This window comes from Cynoglossus semilaevis, chromosome 2, assembly GCF_000523025.1.
Source record: "Cynoglossus semilaevis isolate Cse_v1.0 chromosome 2, Cse_v1.0, whole genome shotgun sequence".
Classification (NCBI taxonomy): domain Eukaryota; kingdom Metazoa; phylum Chordata; class Actinopteri; order Pleuronectiformes; family Cynoglossidae; genus Cynoglossus; species Cynoglossus semilaevis.
Window position 1 is genome coordinate 551,136 of NC_024308.1, and position 22,197 is coordinate 573,332.

At 39.3% G+C, this 22,197-nt stretch overlaps 2 protein-coding genes across 9 annotated transcripts in view; one reads left to right on the forward strand and one right to left on the reverse strand.

Annotated features, from left to right (window-relative positions):
• The window catches only part of adgrl4 (adhesion G protein-coupled receptor L4), an 11,890-nt gene extending 8,523 nt beyond the window's left edge, over window positions 1-3,367 (reverse strand). The window contains exons 1-3 of the mRNA XM_008328956.3: window positions 2,847-3,367; window positions 2,319-2,465; window positions 736-885 (exon numbers count right to left, since the gene is read on the reverse strand). Coding sequence (XP_008327178.2) covers window positions 736-885; window positions 2,319-2,465; window positions 2,847-3,165 — 616 coding nt within the window. The 5' untranslated portion in view covers window positions 3,166-3,367. The remainder of the gene's footprint in view (window positions 1-735; window positions 886-2,318; window positions 2,466-2,846) is intronic.
• The window catches only part of adgrl2a (adhesion G protein-coupled receptor L2a), a 194,200-nt gene that overhangs the window by 4,714 nt on the left and 167,289 nt on the right, over window positions 1-22,197 (forward strand). For all 8 annotated transcript variants that reach the window (XM_025064450.1, XM_025064456.1, XM_025064459.1 and 5 more), the window contains exon 3: window positions 1,564-1,675. The gene's annotated coding sequence lies outside the window, so the exon portion shown is untranslated. The remainder of the gene's footprint in view (window positions 1-1,563; window positions 1,676-22,197) is intronic.

Below are 22,197 nucleotides of genomic sequence, written 5' to 3' on the forward strand. Positions count from 1 at the left end.
AAATGTTTCTAAAGTACTTTTATTTTACTTTATTTGTGAAACAAATGGTTGAGACTGTAAAATGGTTTGTTCGTTCTTTCTCTTCTTTTTCTGAGTATTTAATTGTAAAAAAAATAAAGATTTCTACCCCCGCGAAAAACAAGGGTTTACTGTATATATATATACAGTATATATATATACAGTGTACAGTATATACACACTGTATACTGTTTTAGTGGTAAATAGAAACAGTGAATCCACTCCCACAGGTTCACTTTGGCCTCGGTGTCGACTGACTCTTACAGTAAACAGCACTAGCATGATGCTAACACCACACATGCTCGTGCACTGCCAACATGTCCTTAATGCAGATATTTTTTTTCTTTAAGCTATAAAACTTCTATTTTTCCTGCTAGATAAAACCAAACCAAATCAGGACCACCGTGGTGGAACCTCAGCTACGCTGCAGTGAGAAATGATGTTTTTTTTTCCAGCACAAATGGAGCAAAATGTGTGGTTTCTCAGAAATGCAGATGTGAAAGGTCAGAGAGCAACTGAAGATCACCTTCATCGTGTTTGTCTTTGTCAAGACCCTGAAAACAGAAAACACATCTTTCTGTGTCCTCCACTCTCACTCACACACACACACACACACACACACACACACACACACTCAGTGTGCTCCTGACTCAGCTCCCTGACTGACTGATGTAACCGCTGCAGTTTGGTTACAGCGCCCCCAGTGAGTGACTTTACCCTGGCATTCTGTGCCGTCGTTTGGCAGAAAGGTGGTGTTTCCCGTGGACCTGTATCCAGAGACACAGTTACACTGGTAGCTGCCCACCGTGTTGGTGCACGTCCCTCTGTCTCCACAGATATTAGTCACATTCTGGCACTCGTCGTCATCTGTGGTGAAGACACGAGGACACAGAGTCAACACTGGTGTGTGAGGAAGAAGACACTTTGGTTCATTCTTTAAGTTCAGCTGGGTTTACTACATGAATGAGTGTTTAATATGAAGCATTACATACGGCCACAAAACCTGTACATTTATCAGAATATTTTTGCTGAACCTGAACCTGAACCTGAACCTGAACCTGAACCTGAACCTGAACTCCACAACCTGGAACAGAGGGTGTCCATTAATCAGTTAGTGCTGTTAGATCATGAGTCATTAAATCTGTAGTTTGTAGCAGTGACCATGTGTTGTACCATAATCCAATCATATTGTGCCAGTCAGACGTACTGCCTATAACCAGTACATACAGAATATGTTCATCTTTTTCAACATTTTCAGTGTTGGTGGAGCTCGTCTCAGCTACAATCAGTTTCTCTTTCCTTTTTTTACTCCCGGTGTCGTTGGACCGGTGTCTCAGTGAGTCGAGGGAGACACAAAGACGACGCTGTCTTTGCCTGAGACCCAGAGTATTTTTAGTAACGTGGGTTTGCAGGACTTGAACCTAATTGAGCTCAGCCATCAGAGTGGTCTGATTAAAGCCTCAGCTGTCCTCCTCCACTTCATCTCTCTGATTGTTTGCTGCCGTCTGACTTCATGTATCTAAAACAGGTTTGGTGTTTGTGCAGGTGGACACAGCAGCACCGTCGTGGTCCAGCTTCAGTTTCTCCCTGACCTGACGAGGAGACCCTCCACAGTTGTTTTCACTGGTCCTGTCCTGAAGGGAAATCCTCTGCTCTGGTGAGTCAGATCCTTTTATTTGAAGAGGAAATACCTTGGTGACACATAGAACCCCTAACCCATCACGTCTGCACAAACACTTCACCCAAAAACATCACATGAACTCCTTTGATGTCGTACAGTGATGTAAAGACCGTGTTTCATTTGGTTTGAACCTTGGATTGGACTAAAACAACATCCTCTCACTTTACTTTTCTTTTCTTTCTACATGGTCGGTGTTGCTCTCATACTGCTGCTTTGTTTTGAACTGTGAATAGTATTGGTGAAAAGGAGTTCTCAGAAGTTCCAGATCAGTCTACACAGTAGTCTGGATATGAACCGCAGTGTGTTGGTGTGTGTGTCACCGTATCTGTGTGTTGGTGTGTGTGTCACCGTATCTGTGTGTTTTTATCCTGCGTCTACACGGGTCTAGATCTTTCTCCTTCTTCCTGTTACCACTGCCAAACAAATGAACCACTGACTAAAGATATACATCTATATCATATACTAGGATATAGTTGGTCATAAAACAGTGACATTTCCTGCGACTATTGGAGATTTGGGAAGAACCTGGGGGTCAGTTGTTGTCGTTGTTGTAAAAATCCTACAGACAGTTGTTGTCGTTGTTGTAAAAATCCTACGTGTCCTCTGCGTGTTTTGTTACCGTTGCAGAACGTCATTCCATCTCCAGTGTATCCATGTTTACAGAGGCAGGCGTTTGATCCGTTCAGGCTTTTGCACGCAGCATTGGTGTGACAAGAATTGCAAATGTCAGAGAGACTGCATGGGTCCATCAGACTGGAGAGCCATGCTGTGCAGTGAGCAGACAGGAGGAGGGACAGAAACAGAGCAGGGTTACTGGGAACCGTGGCATTTATATTCCACATCATTTTCACTGGAACTTCGGTTTAGTTCCAAAATCTGGATGTTCAGTGTGTTAACCTGTTCCAAAATCTGGATGTTCAGTGTGTTTTAAACAACTTTAAACAACCAGCTGAAACAAACGCTAACACATGCAGTTTTAAACTCAGTAAAAATCTAAATAATAGATAAACTCTAACCGTCCGATGTAAGGCTGGTGGAAAACACTTCGACCGTTAATTATAGGAAACAGATCATTTCAAATGAATCCTCCGTTCGTCGATACTCAACACCCTCCGTGTCAAAGCCAAGATAAGCTAACGGTACGTACCTGTCAAAAGAACCAGTTTCATTGGTGACCTGAACAAAGACTCCATACTTGAACTGTGTCTGGATTTGACTTTTAGTACAGACTGCAGTGGGCTGGCTGCTGACGTGCTCCGTTTCCTCGCATCAGGTTTCCTGTTTCCCTTAAACCCGGCCCTTCCTGTCTTGGCCTTTAATCCACTTTCAAAAACAAGTGTCCTGGTTCCTTCAGTAACTTCACACTCGCAATGAAATGGTTTTTGTTTTTTTTTTACTTCCTTGAATTCAAACTGAAATGATCTTTCATTTGGATTCTGTTCTGGAGTTGTTGTTGACGCTCTCATTAATGTTGCTGTCTTTGACCCCTGTGACCTGTCTTTGTTCTCAGTCCAGCACCAACGGTGGTCAGAGTGAATACAGGCCGAAACAACACACACTCAGTTCAGTCAGGGACCAACCCTCCCTTCCTCAGAAGACTCTACACAAACTCCCACACATTCCAGCGCTGTGTCTTCTCCTCATCCTCTCCGTCGCTTCCTCTCCAGACAAACCTGACACAAACAGATAGAACTTTAGTGACGGAGGCCGCCTCCACTTAGAAGAATAGAACAGAACAGAACAGAATAGAATAAGATGACTTTATATGACATTTGGGAAAAGAGTTTGAAAACTGTGGTTCATAAAAACACACACGTATATTCCATACATTCCACACGTTGGAGGCTAATTTGACGGCCATTTTGTTTTTAGATCAAACGCTAACTCGGTGCTCATTCTCACACTCACTTCATGTTCCTTATTGTCGTTTGAAAACTGTGGTTCATAAAAACACTTTATATTCCACACGTTGGAGGCTAATTTGACGACTAAGGTCTTAGTAGCAACAACACGTCTGAGGATCGAACCCTGCACCTCTGCAGTGCAGAGCAGTGCCTCCGTGAACACCACCGTGAGGCAGGGCTGCTGCCGCGGTCTCCGTGTGTCCTTTAAAGATAAGCCGTAAAACAAACCGTTTGAGTCGCGGCACGTTGACACCTGCCACGGACCAATGACCCCGTTCTCCCTGACAGAAATGAGCAGGGCCACGGAGAACAGTGTTGTAAGAACCTCACTAACTTAAAACTGTAGATTTGAAGTCTGTCCAAAGTGGACCGGGCCTGGACCCACGTAGTCGCATGAATTCTAATGTAAAGCAGTGACTTTGGTCCAAAACCGAGGGGAGAGAAAGGAGTGAGTGTTCAGGTGGAACTGGGATCTTTTCAAAATCACCTTCACGTTTTTGACAGACAAACTCATTCAGTGATGAATGGTTTCCCTCGGCAGAGATGTTCTTTGTTGACTGTACTGCAGTCTGCGGAGGCGGTTTGAATCGCTGCGGCAGGGCGTTCAGTTTATAGCAGAGAAAGGCAGCTGTTTGAATCCAGCATTAGCAGTGCATGCCTTCACTGTCCTGTTGAAAAACATGTCTGAATGTTTCACTCTGACACTCCAACACTGAGGAAGGAAGTGATGATGTGGAGAACAAACCTGAGCTGATTACTGCCTTCCTCCTACGCTTTTTTGTCTCAGGAAATATCTCTTTTAGGCAGACATTTGTAAGGCTCTCACCGGAGCTCGTGGGCTCCACCGTAACGTTAGAGAGAAGAAGAAAAACCTGAACTGAGCGCAGGCTGTGCTGTGTAAATGTTTCCTCTCCTGCTTTCCTCCCTAATGGATATGGAAATGTTCACGCTAGGATTGAGCTGTGCACGTGTGTGTGGGTGTGTGTGTGTGTGTGTGTGACTGACATTTGGAATAGTAACTCCAGCGGAGGATCTGTTTGACACATCTGCCCTGATGTTGGCCTGATGTTCAGCCGTGATCAGAGGACGCCACACAGATGAACTTTGACCTCTGAATATTTTAGAGCACAAAGCAAGAAATGTGCTTTCTGTTTTGGTTCAAAGATGCCAGCTCTGTGTGTGTGTGTGTGTGTGTGTGTGTACTTTTTAACTCTTCTAACTCAGTTTGACAGAGCAGTTACTGAAGTCACTGAAGGGTTTTTAACTTTTACAGTTAATTGTGGTTATTTTTGTCTGTAATAATCATGACGTCATCATCAAACCTTCTTTCAGTCAGATTTAGGTTCTTACTGTACTGCAGTACTTCCAGTTACTATGACCTGATACCTTTGAGGTTGTACTTTTACTGACGCTCAGTGAGACCAAAGTCTAAAGAATCCATTTCTGCTGCTACACATTGTTGACTTTTCTCAGAGCCGACGCAGAGTCTGGCTCAGAACGCTGGCCTTTGAGTTTAGTTACGACTTCCTCTCACGTTTAAACAATGAGAAGAATAAAGTAAACAACTGGACTGTTACTGAACACACAGCCTGGCTCTTATGTAACATTTAAATATGAAACAAAAAATCTGTGGTTTATTTTTTAGATCAAAATTAAAATTAAAGTCCATTTAAATATGAAACAAAAAATCTGTGCTTTATTTTTTATTTTTTAGATCAAAATTAAAATTTAAGTTGACTTTTAAAACATCTGGATATCAAAACATTATTTAAACCAAAGTCTTAATTTTCACCAGAGAAAAAGATAAATAACAAACCTTTAGCTAAAAAAAATCCTCCTTTTTCAGATTAGGGATAAATAATCTTTACGTAAAAATATAACTACTAAAAGTAAAAACACCAAAACACAAGGGTTAAAATAATAATAATAATAATAATAATAATAATAATAATAATAATAATAATAATAATAATAATAATAATAATAATAATAATAATAATAATAATAATAATAATAATAATAATAATAATAATAATAATAATAATAATAATAATAATAATAATAATAATAATAATAATACATTTTATTTCATATGAACAAGTTATTTATCTAATGTTTTCATGTGACATTTACCAAAAATGACAATGATTTATTTATATTTTTATATTTAGCCCCAAATAAGGTCAATGTTTACCACATTATAATAGATGCTGTAAATAAACACATCAGTGTGACGGCCAACCAGCTCTGACTATATATATTTATATATATTTACTTATTTACTGGGTGATAAACAAATGCCCGTTAATGAGAAGCAGGAAAATAACAGTTGTATAAAAACATGTGTTTTTAAGGATGTTCTCTGGTGTTTTTATTTTATTAGATTATGAGGCTCAGACCCTGAAAAGATAAATTAATAAACATTATTTTATTATTATGGACCAGTTATAATTAAACCAGTCAAAAAACATTAAAAATAAAATAAAGGTGAATTCACTGTATGGCAGGTTATCACTGGACCTCGGCCTCTTTTTATCATCAATACATGATGTTGGCAAAAAGAAAAACACCTAAAGATTTGAGTCTCTTTTTATCTAAGTGTCTTATCTTCACATTCACACTGAAGAAATGAATTGTTTTGACGACACATTTTCATGAACAGCTTTACTTCTGAAAACAGACTCGACGACAATTCAAACTAATTACTTTGAGATTTTCAGTTTTTTTTCTCCAATTTTTTCCTCGTGGAGAGGACGTTTAAAAAAAGAGGCTCTTTCTTCAAAGATTGGCTGCCAGATACAAACGAGTTTCCTTCACGCTCCACTGCTTCAAACGAGCGCTGCGACTGAACACACTCCAATGATCCTATCCATATTTCAGACATTCTTAAAGGACATTTTTTATTCTTTTTTGAACATACAGTAGCCTAAAATTTCCATGTTCTCAGGTACAACAAGTGTCACTGATTAGTGCGGCGGTTTTGACTGGCAGCAGCCGCTCGTTAGGCTGCAGACGCAGACTGAACGTTACTGGGGAGAAACCAGTGTTCTGTGAAGGATAAAGAGAGGAGCGGAGAGAGATGACCAGGATTTGAACCACCAGTGGATCAATTAGTCTGGATTAAATTTGTTTATGACGTTGATAATTAATCAGTTGTAATTAGTGTGACTGCTATGACATCATGTGGTTACAGTGTCGTGAGTCAAAAAAACAAAAACTTTTAATACATTTTTTAATCGCTGTTCATTTCTACCTTTATGTTAATTAATATCAGTATCCACGATGCAGTACTTATAGTAGAGTATACTTATAGTCATACTCTACTACAGACATTCAAGTACAAGTACACACAGTTCCTCCACATATGACCTGGTGCAGCTGCCTTTTACACCTCAGACAGAGTACATGTTATGATCTTAAAAGCTGCATTGATAAGTCCTGGCATGATGTGTTCTAACCTTTGGTGAGATTGATTTATGCCCAGCTAAAGGTGAAGTCATTAGTTTCTGCTATGAAATCCCTCTGTGAGGCCGATTCTGAATTTATAAAATTTCAAGGAGCCTGGATAATTCACTTTAGTTTGGCCTTTTATAGGTTAGGTCACCTGCAGCGTGGCCTCCAAATTGAATAAAGAACAGTAATAGAAAACAGGATGTCAGGTGGGCTCCCTGCTTATAAAATCATTAACAACAGCGTGTCTTTTCTCATAAAGGAGGCCGTTTGTTCTGGAGAAGAAATGTTATGAAGCTCTGGAGCCAAACTCAAACTGTTTAGTTTGATGAAAATATTTACAGAGAAGTAATTAAAGGAGTTGTTAGCTGTGGGTGGAACAAGGCCTAAACTCTTCTAATGCAAACATTACAGCCCTGCAGGTGGCAGTAATGTGCCTGACGTTGGTTTGTGATATGCATTGAGAACAAAAAGGTTTTAGGATAAAATGTTTTTTTTAAACTTCCAGAACAAAAAGGTTTTAGGATAAAATGTTTTGGTTTTTTTTTAAACTTCTTGTCAGGTTGTGTTAAATCTATGATTGTGTGAAAATTGTTTAACAAATGTGTCACAATTTTAAATATGCTATAAAAGACATAACTACACTCTGATTGTTAACAAAATCTAACGAACAAAAAATAATTATTTTGTTTGTTTCAGTTTATTATTATAGTCTTTAATGTGATCTGGTGTTCAGCACAAATTTAACAGAAAATTCACCCGTTGCCTACATGGCTGTTTTAATACTGGTAAAACCTTTAGTTAATTGGATTACAGTGTAACCTTTCTCTGTTCAGAATGTGCTTAACTGGAATAAACATCACATCCAAACTAATAATACTATTATTTCAAGGTAAATGACTTTAGGACTAATTAAGCAGCAGTAATCCCTGGATATTCACCAGGAAACCACAGATATCATCATCATCACACACTCCCTGCTCAGGTGTTTCCTACTGGATGTTGTAAATCAGTAGATCAGTTTGGATCAGATCAGAATAGTTCAGCAGCAGCAGCAGCAGCAGAGCTCTGACAGAGACATGGTCTCTCAGCATGACTCAGGCCACGTACAGCAGGAGGTAGAAAACCTTGTCTAATCCCTTAAGTGCTTTTACAAACATCCATATTTCCTCACCCTGGAAATCTGTAGATTACGGCTGCGTCCCGTGTATCTGTGGACAATGACGTATTATTGCTCCCACATGGAGGCTTTTCAAAGTCCCAACAATCTGATTCATGGCCTAAGAAGATTTTTTATGCCACCGACTCTGACGGCGTGTCCTGCGACAGCTGCAACGCTCTGAAGCTGCGAGAGTTTCTTTGGAGATCCAGTGGAACGAGAGAGAAAATTCATTAGGTTTGTAACAGAGGCAGCAGTGAGGAGTGGGTCGACCCTGGTTTGTTTTAGGCAGGACAGTTTATTGTATAGTTTATTGAGTTTATTTATATAATTAGTAACTTGGTCCATACTTAACCATGATAAGTAGGAATATGATTTTTTTTAAAGGACTATTAAACATTTTTGTTCTTAGAAAACTTACAGTACTTAAAAGAACAAGTGTTTTATTTTTTATTCATATTTATATTTCATAAACATTTCCGTCTGATCTGGGCCTGATCTTCATGATGGAGGCCACACAGTTGGATGCTGTAAAATTCAACAACTTGTTCCTAAATTAAAAAATCTACTTAAAACTACATCATGTACCACAGACAGAATACCTTCAACTAGGATGACATCCAAATACTCTGTGTACTCTTTAAAAAATAATGACCTTGTAACCTAGTTATACACCATTGTATTAACTAATTTATGGAGAATTAAAACTAAATAGTTAGACCAAAATATCGTTCATATACATACTATATAACTATATATATATAACTACATATATATATACGTATATATATATATACGTATATATATATGTATATATATATATATATGAAAGACATTCTGGTGTTTTCTTTTATTCTCTCTTGGGTTTTTTTTCTGCTCAACCTACAGAATCATGAACAGCAGAAAATATTGTCCAAACTGCATGAACTGCATGAACATTATACAGACTGTCATCTGCATACATCATGACGCTGAACGTGCGTTCCCCTGGTGTGTTTGTTTGTGCTTATTAGTGCACTCTGTTGTTACGTTACGACTCCACTAGGAGGCTGGACGTGTGCACACACACACACACACACACATGGGTTATTTATGCAGGTTGTAGAATAATTAGTGAAGTTCCTCTCTGGTGTTTTATTAGAGGCTGGAAGTGTTTGAAGTGTCGTCTTCACCAGCAGAGGATGCTCACGGCTTCGCTGCCAGTGCTGGAGGAGTGGAGCTTCTCACTCCGTTTTCCTGGAAGTTCATCCACTGGAGACCCTGTGCTAATAAGGCTGCCGAGTTAAACTTGACCTCATTTTTTTTAAGCCTTATTCACTGCAGAATTAAGACAACGCGAAACATATCTGCCCTCGTGGTGTAACTGTGGTGTAGAGCTTGGCTACTAAAGCTTGGTGTTGTTTTATTGGGTCAAGGCTAATAATAATAATAATAATAATCATAATAATCACATTAAGAAATACTTCTTCACAACATAAATGTGTTTAGTCAGTGAGTGCCAGGCCGTGATTGTTCAGCTCCAAACGGCAGTTAAAGCAGTTTTTAATTTCAGTGTGGCGTTGGTTTGAAGGCAGCTCTTTGTGTGTGTGGTTCCACTTCCACCTGTGTTTTGTCTGAGAGGTGAATCTGTCTTTGTCTCTGACCTCCTAGAGTACTGCGCTCACTTTGGACTTCATTTTCCATTTTTGCTCTTTTTTTTCACTGTTTTAGTGTCCTCTTTTTTTTTTTTACTGCTGCCACAAAAGTGTGATTTTACTGACTTTTTAAATTTCTTTGGGGCTGATTTACAGCCAGAGGTGCCTGACTGGGACCTTCAGTGACAGCTGCCTTTATGATGTGTGATTTTTAGCTGAATAGAAAAGTTCCAATGACTCCTGTCCTGAACTGACGTCCCAAGTTTTTCAAAACATTTTACGACACCGGTCATTAAAGGCATGCCGACTCCCAGAGGTGAACAAATTACCATCCAATCACAGCTCAACTTTTCCTTTACCCTAAAACCACAGCCACCACATTATCCCTGCTGCGGCGTGACGAAGCCTGAGCTCATTTTTATCGCTCTCTTTCTTCACCTTTTCTCCTAAAGTGATGCTTATTGACACCTTTCTGGACAGGACAGGACAGGGTCTCCTTGATCAGTGGAATGTGTCCCTCATGCTCCTGATGTTCTCATTTCACTGATGAAATGAAACAAAAAAAATGCATTGGGAAGAAGCCCTGGGAACACACAGAGCCTCACTCAGTCTGATTGAGCGCCCCCTGGTCAGTTGTCTTCGTTCCTGTTGTTGCCCATTAAAGGCCTGAAAGACTGGAGACCATGAATGAGCTCCTATTGGTCCACGGTTCTGACCTGTGTGAGGAAATAAGTCCACTGCAAACTGCTAAGTTGGACTGACATTTCTGAATGTATATTTAACAGAATCTGGTATAAAATAATAGCCAGAAATACTGATACACTGAACTGGTGTCACTGTGATGCCTCTGAACTAAAGTGTTGAGCCTGAGGCTTCTCCTCTGCTGCTCTTTACTCCAAGGCCTGAGGCAACATCCTCGGACCTTAGATTCCAAACCTCGGCTGTCATTTATTTACAGTCTTCATTCTTAAACTTTTTTTTTCTTCTTGGTACTGCTGGCTGTTTTGTTTTTCTCAGCAGTTTGGACCAATAATGAAGCGGCACCAAAGGGTCTCTGCCGTTTGTGATGACCAGAGACTGAAGCGAGCTGCTCACTAAGGGCTTTTGTTCACGCAAAGGTCACCCAGGATAAGTGGTGAGGAGGAGGTACAGCTCGTCACTTCTTTGAAGGACTAAGTGTTCCGCCCTGAAATACACCGCTGGGAGACTCAAATGACTCAAAAGTCTATATCAGCCAGCACTTGTGGTCGCCGTTATTTATTTATTAATTTGAGGCCTGTCTACTGACACATCTGAGTGGTCTAATTGCTGCGAATTGACACCGGTTACTGTCCATAATGGGACCTTGGGAGTCTTTCCTAACCGCAGTTCATTCAGCTGCCCCTCACTGCAACTTAACTGCTCTTAAAATGTCTGATTGCAACATGGGAGCTGTGGGGCAAGACAGGATTATCAGTCTTTGTTGTGTGAGTGCGTCTATTATCCTGACCTCTATTCACAGCGGGGCCTTAAGAGTGTCGCTTCCAGCCACACAGCAAACTATCCCATCCCCAACAAACAACAAGTCCCATCTCAGTGCAGCCGACTCTCCAACAGCAGGTGAGGTTATCACAACGCTCTGTTAATAATTAGCCTCTGCTCGTGGTTGTTGCTGCAGTTGATGGATTTGTTGACGTGGTGTCAGAGATGTGTGTGTGTGTGTGTGTGTGGAGACATTGGTTATTGTTGTAGTTTGTGGTGAATGAAGAAAACCAACGTTGGCCAGGACTTTGTTGGGCTGTTGACGGTGTGAGGCCGTGGAGCTGATGTTTTCATCTGTTTGGGGGCCTGGCTGCTGCTGCTGCTGCTGCTGCTGCTGCTGCCTTTCTCTGGCCTCTTTGGTTGTTGCTTCTATATCTGTCTTGATGGAGAAATGAATCTTGTTTTCACATTTTATAATCGCATGTCTATGAAAAACAAAAGAAAATATGCAGAACTGAATGAATGTATTTAATATAGGAGTGGGATTAACACACACCTCCAGGATGAACTGGTACTTTCTGTGTACAAGGATATATATTAAATATAAGTAGAGCAAATTTATATATTTATTTATATATATACATATATAAACACATTTGATATTTTTCCTGCAAAAAAACAAAACAAAAACCCTTTAATATAAAAACTCAAATACAAATAAAAATCATCTGCTTTAATCATTATTTTTTTATTTCTACTACTAGTGCTTATATTTTCATGACTACTAATAATAACAACAACAACACAACAACAATAATAATAATAGTAAAAATAATAATAATAATGACAACAGCAATAACAATAATAATAATAATTATTATTATTATTATTGTCATTATTATTAACCTTCCAATGGCTTCATGCGTACATTTTCGTTTTGTGTCGATGTGTTAAATGATCATTTTATTTGTAGACATTTTACTTTTGTAAATGTCAACTATTAAAGTGAGAGCCACAGACCTATTTATCAGAGGTCTAAACTATAGCGTTAGGACAAAATAAATGTTATTCCAAAGTTAGCTCACTGTCAAACGGAGCGGATCCCTGACACGTGGAGCATCACTTATCCGCTCTCAGCCCACTACATCAGATGGGCATGATTGCAGCCTTGAAATCAATGAAACCACAAACCTTCCTGATAACATTGCCTCTTGGGAAGCAGTGAAAGACACGGCCATTATTTATCTGTGCGTTCTACACCCAGTCTGCAGCGTTGGCCTCGGTCAACGGCCTCATGCTGCTGTACGTAGAGACCGTGGTGAAGAAGAGAAAGATATATCTTCAGAACTTTCTGAGTTTCTATATTTAGTAGCAGGAGGAGACACTCGGGGGTGATGGCACATGATGGCAGTTTTATGCTCTGCTGGATCAATACACCCAGAGAAACATCCACATATCTCTAAATGGACAGGTTTGACACTATTAAAGTCACTCAAGCCCCGCAATCAATGATTGGTTGTGCACTATACTATTCCCAAAACAATAAAAATGGCAATATCAGATTAAAATCAAGTTTGTTCTTGTTTCCCTGCAGGACTCGCGGGTTTTTACTTTTTAGAGATTAGTGGTGCACTCCTCCTGTGCGACTTTGCGGAGCTGAGGAGATACTGTCTTGGCGTCTGGTGACGGGTCAAACAATACGAGGGCCTGGATGTCACTTCGATGCTATGCTACTCTCTCCCTTTTTAAATTACTTTAGAACAGCAGCCGTGCATGAAATCTCAGCAGTGCACGGTGGGTCGGAGACTGGACGGTTGTTCTGCTGAGGCCTTTTCACCGGGCCTTCAGTGAAGTGTCATCACTGTGACATGGAGACCAAATGGTTTTTTTTTTTCACATAATTAATTAAGAATTCTGAGTTGCCAGTAATATTAGTGTTTCTGAAACACCGCTCCTTCTTGGAGTTCCTGCATGAAAAGTGTTTGTGACAAAGAAGAAAATAAGTCATCAGAGGATTAACATATTAACTACAACGTGCAGCGCTGTGTTTGAGCAGCAGAGGGATTAAATGACGCTCGTACTGAGGCTCACAGAGTCTCTCCTCATGAAGACACCAGGCGTAGATTCATCCAAGTCTTTTTTTTTTTTTTCTCCTCAGCTTTTCTCTGGGCAAAAAAAGAAAAAGCCATTCTGTAAAACTCTGACCTACTTTCTGTTGGTGGCAGTTTCTGCCGTAGGGTTGAAGTTTGGGCTGTGAACCTTTTATCACCACTGAACCCTGAGCTTTAAAAGACTCACAGTCACACAGTGACTTCACAAGAACAGAGCAGAAAAAAAAAGAAACCAATGTGGACTGAGTTACATATATATATATATATCTACAAAAATATGTTTATATTTACATACATTCACAAAATGATATATATACAGAGATGAATATACACTGTATAGGCATGTGTGTGTGTGTGTGTGTGTTTACATATATTCATTCATATATATAAACATGTAAACAGTTTATATTCTGTGGCTACACTGGCTACACACAGTACTGTGTACAAATGTGTACTCCAACAGATATTTAGTATTTTTTGTAAAAAAAAAATCTGCTACTATATTCATTCGTATTTGACCGTTTTTGCCTTTTTTTCTGTACAATATTTGTCTGGATGATACTTTTACAGAACTGGAGAATATTTAGAATGTTACATTTGTGAAGTACTTACTTCAGTAAAAAAATAAATCTTCTAACTTTAGCATTTAGCACTTGGCGTTGTACAATATATACTTTAAATATACTGATATTTTACTGATCTTAATTTTGTCACTTCATTTTTCCAACACTCGTAAGGATTAGATGGAGAAGAATTCAATATTTCTTATTTTGATTTTTGGAAAATAAAGGAAATCAAATAATCACTATTAAAACAAATGTATTTATTCGTATATAATTAACCAAACAGGAAAGAAAGATGGTAAAGAAGATATTGTTAAAATTAACTATCATTTATTTTAAAATAGAAACCAATCCACACAGACAGACCCACAGACAGTCAGACAGACAGACAGACAGACAGATTCTCTGTGTTTTAATGGCAGCTCAGGTTTATTTAAATGATAATTGACGTGTCCGTAAAGGTCCAACGCGACAGGAAGTAGTTTTAACCCAAATGTAATATTTAGTGAACCTGCTGAGGCTGTTAAGGCCGTGCCTTCTGTTCATTAATTGACAGATCCGTCAGCTGTCGTTCATCAACTCTGCTGTTCTCACGGCCGAGGCTCCGTCTCCCTCAGTCTGACTGACAGGGTCGGTGGTGGAAATAGACCAAACTAATGGAGGTGGTGTCAACATGTCAAACTGACCGTCTGTGTGAACATCATAAAACCTCTGTGTTGGAGCTCCCTCAGTATTCCCAAACCCCAACTTCAGCACCGCCCTGCTGGCTTGGTGGGGAAAGATCCAGTCAGATATCTGACGTTCCCGTTCCTCAGGCTGTCAGCGCTCCTCCTGGCTCCGCTCGTCTCTGATGTATAAATCGCTCCCTAAAGGAGGTGGAGTTAGACTTTAGAACACCTCGGTTTCCAAACGCTGCTTCAGAAAAGAGATTCTCCAGTAACTTACAGAAGAATCTCCAGAGCTGAGCTGAGGTTATTATTGGACTAGATGAAGAGTGATCACAGCAAGTATTCTCACAAAATGATTTAAAAAAATAATCAAACTCCAATCTTACAGACTTTTTGTACTAAATATGAAACAACGGTGAAAAAAAGCAGGAGAGAATGATTCCACGTGTTCCATTCTACGGTTCTCAAACATCAGGATAAAAAAAAAAATCTTCAAATCCTGTCGTTAATACACTTGTTATAGTGACAACATTGAAACATTTATTAAAATAAAATAAAAATAAACCATCCGTCGTAGTGAGGACACAGACAGAAAAGCGCTCAAACAAAAGAAGGAAACAAAAATACATTTAAAACATTGTAGTTTTGAAGGTTAATGTTTGAACACGTGGTTTATTTTCTGTACGAGGTCAGTTTTTATTTCCCTTCGTCCAAGTCAAGATCAAGATCTCACAAAAAAAAAGAAATGTTTGGTTGAAAATGTCTGTTTCTACACATTATTATTATTTTTTTAAAGAACAAACTTTTAGCTAAAAAAATTCTCCTTTTTCAGATTAGGGACAAAAAATCTTCACCTAAAAATATAACTACTAAAAGTAAAAACACCAAGACACAAGGTTTAAAATAATAATAATAAATACAATTATTAAAAGCTATACAACAACAAAATAGATAAAAAATACTTAAATATTTGTTTGAACATGAATATATATATAGATATATATATATATTTAATTTTCCGTTTAGTTCAGGCTAAAATATTTGTGTGTGATGATGCGGAAAAATTCATAAACTGTACTAATAATATAATCACATGGTTTTATTTTACCTGTTTACTAATAATCACACATTATAAATGTGTGTAAATAAAGGTTGACGGCTCATGTTGGAGATGACTTCAAGCCACATGGAGTCATTTATTTTTCTGACTTTTATAACATTGTCAAATGTCGACAAATATTTTCAGTGTCTGGTTGTGAAAACTCCATTCACTTCATCAAGGCTACACCAACCCAGGTGCCTCATGGGTATTTTAAAAATATCAAATTTGGCTTTTTTTTAAACAGTAGTGTCACCAAGTGGTAGCCACGGTCAACCTTGGATCAGTGCTGACCAGACTCTGGATAAAAAAGAGCACATGTTTGTTGTTGTTGTTGATTTTATTTGAAAGGACAAAAGGTGGACAGGAAAGACTAGAGGCTGGAACCAGGTGTGAGAACCATGAGGTTGAAGGGTCGCTGCCCAATCTGTCATTTTATGTACTCAAACTGGTGAGTCAAAGTCAGTGAACCCAGAACTCCAAAACAAAGCTGAGTTATAAAGTGAGGACCAACTGATGTCTGTGGCTTTAATGTGATTGAACTAAGTGAGTTTCTTCACCTGTTCTTGTTCTGGTTTGGCTGGAGTTCTGCTGAGGGTTGGCGTGGAGACAAGCCACGGTTTGTCTCGAAGCAAAGTTGAGCAGAAGTTGCTTTTGTAGCGTCCAAAAAGCAGTGGGAAACGGTGGCGTGTGACGGTGGAGTGGATTGTGCAGGTGTCAGCAGGTCTACAAGGGCAGAATGAGGGAGGGTAACAACCATGTAATGTGAGTTGTCAGCCCTTTACCAGGTTGAAAATGTAAATACCAAGCCATCCCTCCGTCTGTTTACCATTTGAGAGCTGCCTTTTGGAGCGCTCCTAACGGCTACGGCAGTTGCATTCCATTTTCATGCATGACACTTTCATTACATCACAATTTAAAGAAGACTTTGAGGGCCGTTTAAATAGTCTTTCAAAGGGAAAACTACTGGTATTACAGTTAAGTGAGTGGAACAGGCGGTCAGGACCGGAGTCCTACCAACCAATTATATGGCCTGGCCTCAATGAGAGCGGCAACAATATGCCTGGCAGTCAGAAGTTAATGATGGGTACTGGGAGGAATGACATGATCTGCTCACTCTTCATCTCCGTGGGCTTTGCCACAGAATGTTCCAGCTGGGCCCAAGGCAGAACCAGCGCTGCGGCCCAGATAGCACCGCAGGAGTGTGTGTTCCACCGAGATATGGAACCACAAAAGTAGCCGTGACCAAAATGGTGATAATGACATCAGTGACATTTGATGAGTTAGTTGGACTGAGCCACTCTCAGGGTATTCTCTCATTTTTTTATTCATTCATTTTATGGATTTTCATTTATTTGCGTAGGATTTTTTTTTTTTTAATCATTGAGATTGATTTTTAAGTCATTCACACATTAATACTGGTTCAGAAAAGGAAGAGCCTGAACTTTTCAATTTGTCGTGTAATTTTCAGTTTGCTGCTCATTTTGTTTATTACTCAGAGAGAGAGAGAGAGAGAGAGCATTGACATGGTCGCTTATCCAACCCGTTGCCTTTAGCAAAAATAAAAATAGAAAATCTATCTTTTTTCCTCGGCAGCAGACGTACAGACGAGGTTTAATAAGAGAACTGCAGATGTTAACCAGGAGGATTTTAAATTCTAGTCAGTAACAAATGTTGGATATAACATCCTTTAAAGATGAACTACTTTAGATTCAACATGTTCTTCAAATCACACTGTCGTCAGTGTCTTTGACTTAAACGATCTGATACGTGACTTTTAGTCAACTGAGGTCAGTCTACAGACCGATCATAGAGAGAGTCTCCGTGCTATGACAGCGTCATCTGATCAGGGAAATCTTTACTCTAGAAAACGAATGACGTCGTGTATGTGTAGAGCACTACCACCAATCACAGGCAGCTAGTGAACACGCCCGATTGGTCGGTTTGAGCTGCACGAGACGACGCTCCAAGAACGGTGAGCTTTCGCACAACGACTCCAGAACAGATTGTTTTCAGATGCTCGTCCAAGTTCTGCTCCATGGCATGATTAATTCAGCTTCAATATATGCTAATGTATGTTAATCTGTGTCACTGATATGCTAATTAAAGCCCAACTCCCACAATGCAATTGGTCCACGGCAGCTCGTAACTCACGCATGTGCAGAGCATATGCTGCCTTTGAAACAAACTGTGATCTGATTGGACCAATCAAAGTAAAGGACATAATGGTGTCAGGATTAAAAAAATTCACCCGGTTTATTTTATTCATTTCTTTCAAATGATGAAGATGAGGTTATTAGATTTTTAGGTGTCAAATATATACAAACTAAATGTGCCGTCCAGGCTGATTTCCAGCTCCTGCAGCCGCGGTGGTTCTGATCTCTGTGTTAACAGTAGATGGCACCAAGTCATTGTGATGTAAAGAGTGAGTGAGTTTTAATTCAGCTGTTATTTTCAGTCCGGCTCCTCCGTGAATAATGGCTTCATAGAGGAGAAAAAAGAAAGCTTTTCAAATCTGTCTGATGAAAAAAGTTGATCAGCCGCAGTCCTGCCACTGTGGGTTTTTTTTTTTTTTAAGTATTTTTGTCTGTAACCTATTGAAGCTGAAAGGTCTTTTGTGTCGTGAGATTGGTTGAGTAACAGCCGCCCACCAGATGGGTCACGGACAGATTCCTAGAGTCAGGGTAAAATATGTTGCAGCACCTGCTGCCAGAAGAAATGTCAGGGACCGTGTGAAGGTTGGTGTTTACTGCAGATCAGTCTTTTTACACCTTGACCCCCAGCCTTTGGGTTTATGTTTGACGGGGAGACTGGGATGTCTTGATCACGGCCAGATTAGAGTTTGTGATGCCTTAAAATCAGCTCATGAATCTTTAGTTTCTATTTGTTGTCCTCAACGGCACAGTTCAAGGTCACGTTTGAAATTAATCATTTTCAGGTCAACAATCCAGTGAATATTTCATTATTCTATTCCAGTCTATTTGTCTTGATTTGTCCCGACCAGGCCTTGCTCATTCATTATTCACAGTTGCTCAACAGTCTCATCAGAGTTGATCATCGTGGTCGAATCATGAGACACACGGTAATTCAGGAAAAAATGAGTTTAACTTGATTTTTTAATTACATTCATGACCATAATGTGAGGATGTTAGTATTTATGAGGACGACAAACAGATGTTTGATGATGTTGATGATATTGTTGAGGGAAGGAAAAATACACAACTGCTGTAAATATTTGATGGCTGGCGTTCTGTCAAGTACATTTTAAGGAGTACTACACGTTTGGACACTGCAGTGACGTTCACAGTATAAACACCGTAAACATCGTCACCTTAAAGTTCAATTAGGAAAAATGTATGAACGCATTTAATAATCTGTTAAATTAATGAATTTGTTGTTTTGACGCCAATGATTTCACAGACGATGTCGTTGTTCAAATAAACAACCGATACTTTTACACACACTGTGGGAAAAAAATCGCTTTGTGACTTTTATGATTTTATGATTTTATTAAATATATTATCACATCATATATTATTGAATTATACTATTGTATATTTTTCTTGACGCTTTTCTATATTCATAATTTCATAATTTGCATAAACCAGGTGTGAAACACATCATCCAACTGCTGTCCATGGACTTTTTGTTCCAGCAGGATTGAATCTATTCAGAAGAATTTTATTATAATTAGGATTTTTTGATTAATCATGATTTAATCGTGATGATTTACAATGATTAATTGTGAAGAATATTACAGCTACTCTGTGATGAATCACATCTAAATATAATATTTTTGAAGCTTAGGTCCAAATATTTAGATGGATAGTTTTGGTTGAGTTTAGTTTGACTGAAGCTAGTGAAGAGGAACACGTGTTTCTGCTCAACGTTAACACTGTTTCATGATCAGATGGATGGACTGCACGGTGTCTGTTGTTGTTGTTCATTTTTCTTCATCAACTTTTTGGGGCAAACTATTAATGACGAGGAAACACACAGCCTGGTCAACGTTGTAAAAGATAATGACATGTTGAAAATAAATGAGCCAACTCTTAATCGTGCCTAATCTGCCATAGCAGCCCTTCCTGTGACGGACATTAATCACGTCTGAATCCTGTGGGATACATTTGTCGTCAGTGCCTCAGGATAGGTGACTGAATGTAGACACTTCAGCCAGATTTCAGTTGCAGGAATTCAAGACAATGACCACTAATTGCTAATTATGAAATTCTCTGATGGGCAGAGGCACCGTGGGTTCAGCCCATTACTGTTCACTACTCATTATGTTGCACATAGTGCTAATGATAGCATTTTATTCACTGCACATACACGGGACTTTGCCCACACGGTGTGCACTACACAGATTGGGCTGAGTATAGTCACTGCACATAGGTCAAGACTGCACAAAAACAAAGCCTTCAAAGGACTGTTTCCAACTGTGTTTCATGGCCTTAATTGAATTGAAACGATTGTTTGCTCAGTGGGCCGTAAAGTCCTTCAAAGTAACTGTCTGCTGAATGGAGTCGTAACAACAAGTGAAGTCTTTAAAACAGTCAAGTAAACATAACAACAAATCTCTGAGCAGCTCAACTGTAAAAACTAATTGTTATCGTGGGCGGAAAACTCTAAAAGCAATTTGACTTTGAATCAAGACGAGGTCTGAGCCGATGAAGGCGCTGCAGTTTGACTGCTTATACGTGTTGGTGTAACTGTCCACGGAGACGTCGGCTGCAGCACAGGCAGAGACGCCACTGACTCTTGTGGTTTTTGGAGTTTTAACCCTTGATCTGTCCAGGGGTGAGTGGTCGTCATGACGATTCATTCACTTCATTCACTGGGTCTACGCTGCAGTACAGCCTTTCTACCACACGTCCAGCAGGGCAGGACTCTGACTGACACACTCTTCACTCTGGTGATGACTTCTAACCTGTGGTCAGTTCTAATCTCACCATCTCCAGGCCAAACACAGTGATTCCTGCCTGTAGTTCTGTTTAAACACAGATGTATAAGGAGAATATTATAGAGACATCTGTCCAATTATTAGATTATACATGTATGTTAACATATATATATAACATAACATATTTATACATGTACAGATATAAAAACACATGTATATCTACAATATATATAAATATACATACATGTATGTAAGAATAATGATCGTTTCTAAATAGATTTTATTTCAAGAGTCATTGATAGCATTGATCAGTTAATACATAACTTACATCTATACATACATACACATATACATAAATGGTTCTTCTTCAAAGGGTAAAGTGAGCCCCTTCAGAACGATGCCCCCCCCCCCCCCCTCCCTGTTCTTATTCTTTTCACCCAGTTTACCTCCATTTAAAGAAAGATCCATCTTAAACCTTCAGAATAAATAATGGAACATTCAAGTAGAGAAGGGATTCTGTTGGACTTCCTTTTCATGACCAGCGTGCCGACTGAAGCTGCAGCTCTCCCTGCAGCCCCCGGGACTGTCTCAATCAATTTAGCTTCACCTGACCTATTTACTGGGTCCAAATGAGTGGGGAGTGAAGCTGATTTAAATATTAGAGAGCTGCTGTTGTTGTCCCTCCAGAGTCACGTCAGTGTGGGCGCCTGCATCATCATCATCATCATCATCATCATCATCATCATCATCATCTGCTGCTGCTGCTGCTGTGGAGGAAACATATTCAGTGGCCAAGGTCACGGCAGGGTCACTCAGAATTCTCAGTACTCATTTTCACCTTTTTTTCCTTGTGGTGCAGCCAGTGGCCTTAGAGTTAAAGAAGAGGCTTGTGATTGGAGGGTTGCCAGTTTGAATCCTTTTGGTGTTAATCACACACGTGAACTCCACCATTACGTCAGGGTGCAGGGTGGATGAGTGAAGGGCAGCACAGAGTTGGAGGTGTGATGAGTGGGTTCTTCTTTCCTCTCAGTCGTGACCGGGTCATTTAGAGACGTGAAGACTGAGACTCTGAGAAGAGCTGGGTCAGAATTGTCAGTTTGAGTTTTTGGGAAAAATAATAATAAAAAGCAGTTTTAAATCAATTAAATATTAAATATTTTCTTTGTCATATATTTATATTTTTCCATGGATATTTGCGTGAATACGTTTTCACCACCATAGTCCTTCTACGCGGCTCCAACACATTCAGAGAAGAGTATTTCCAACACTTTTGTACTTTTTTATTTGACTTTTTTTTTTTTTTTTTTTTTAAGGCCTAATTCTGCCTTTTCAAGGCCTGGCCCAAAATGTTTTGGAAAAAGTATTTATATTATATGACATTTATTACAAAATCCATTGAGGACTTTTATCAAACTGCTTTAGGGTAAATGGTGGAAGAAAATAAAAGTAAAATGATCTGATATTTAATTTATTTAAATCAATCTTTGAACTAGTAATTTGGCATCAAAGTTGCATTGACATTTGATTAAATCTATTAAACACTTTTTGA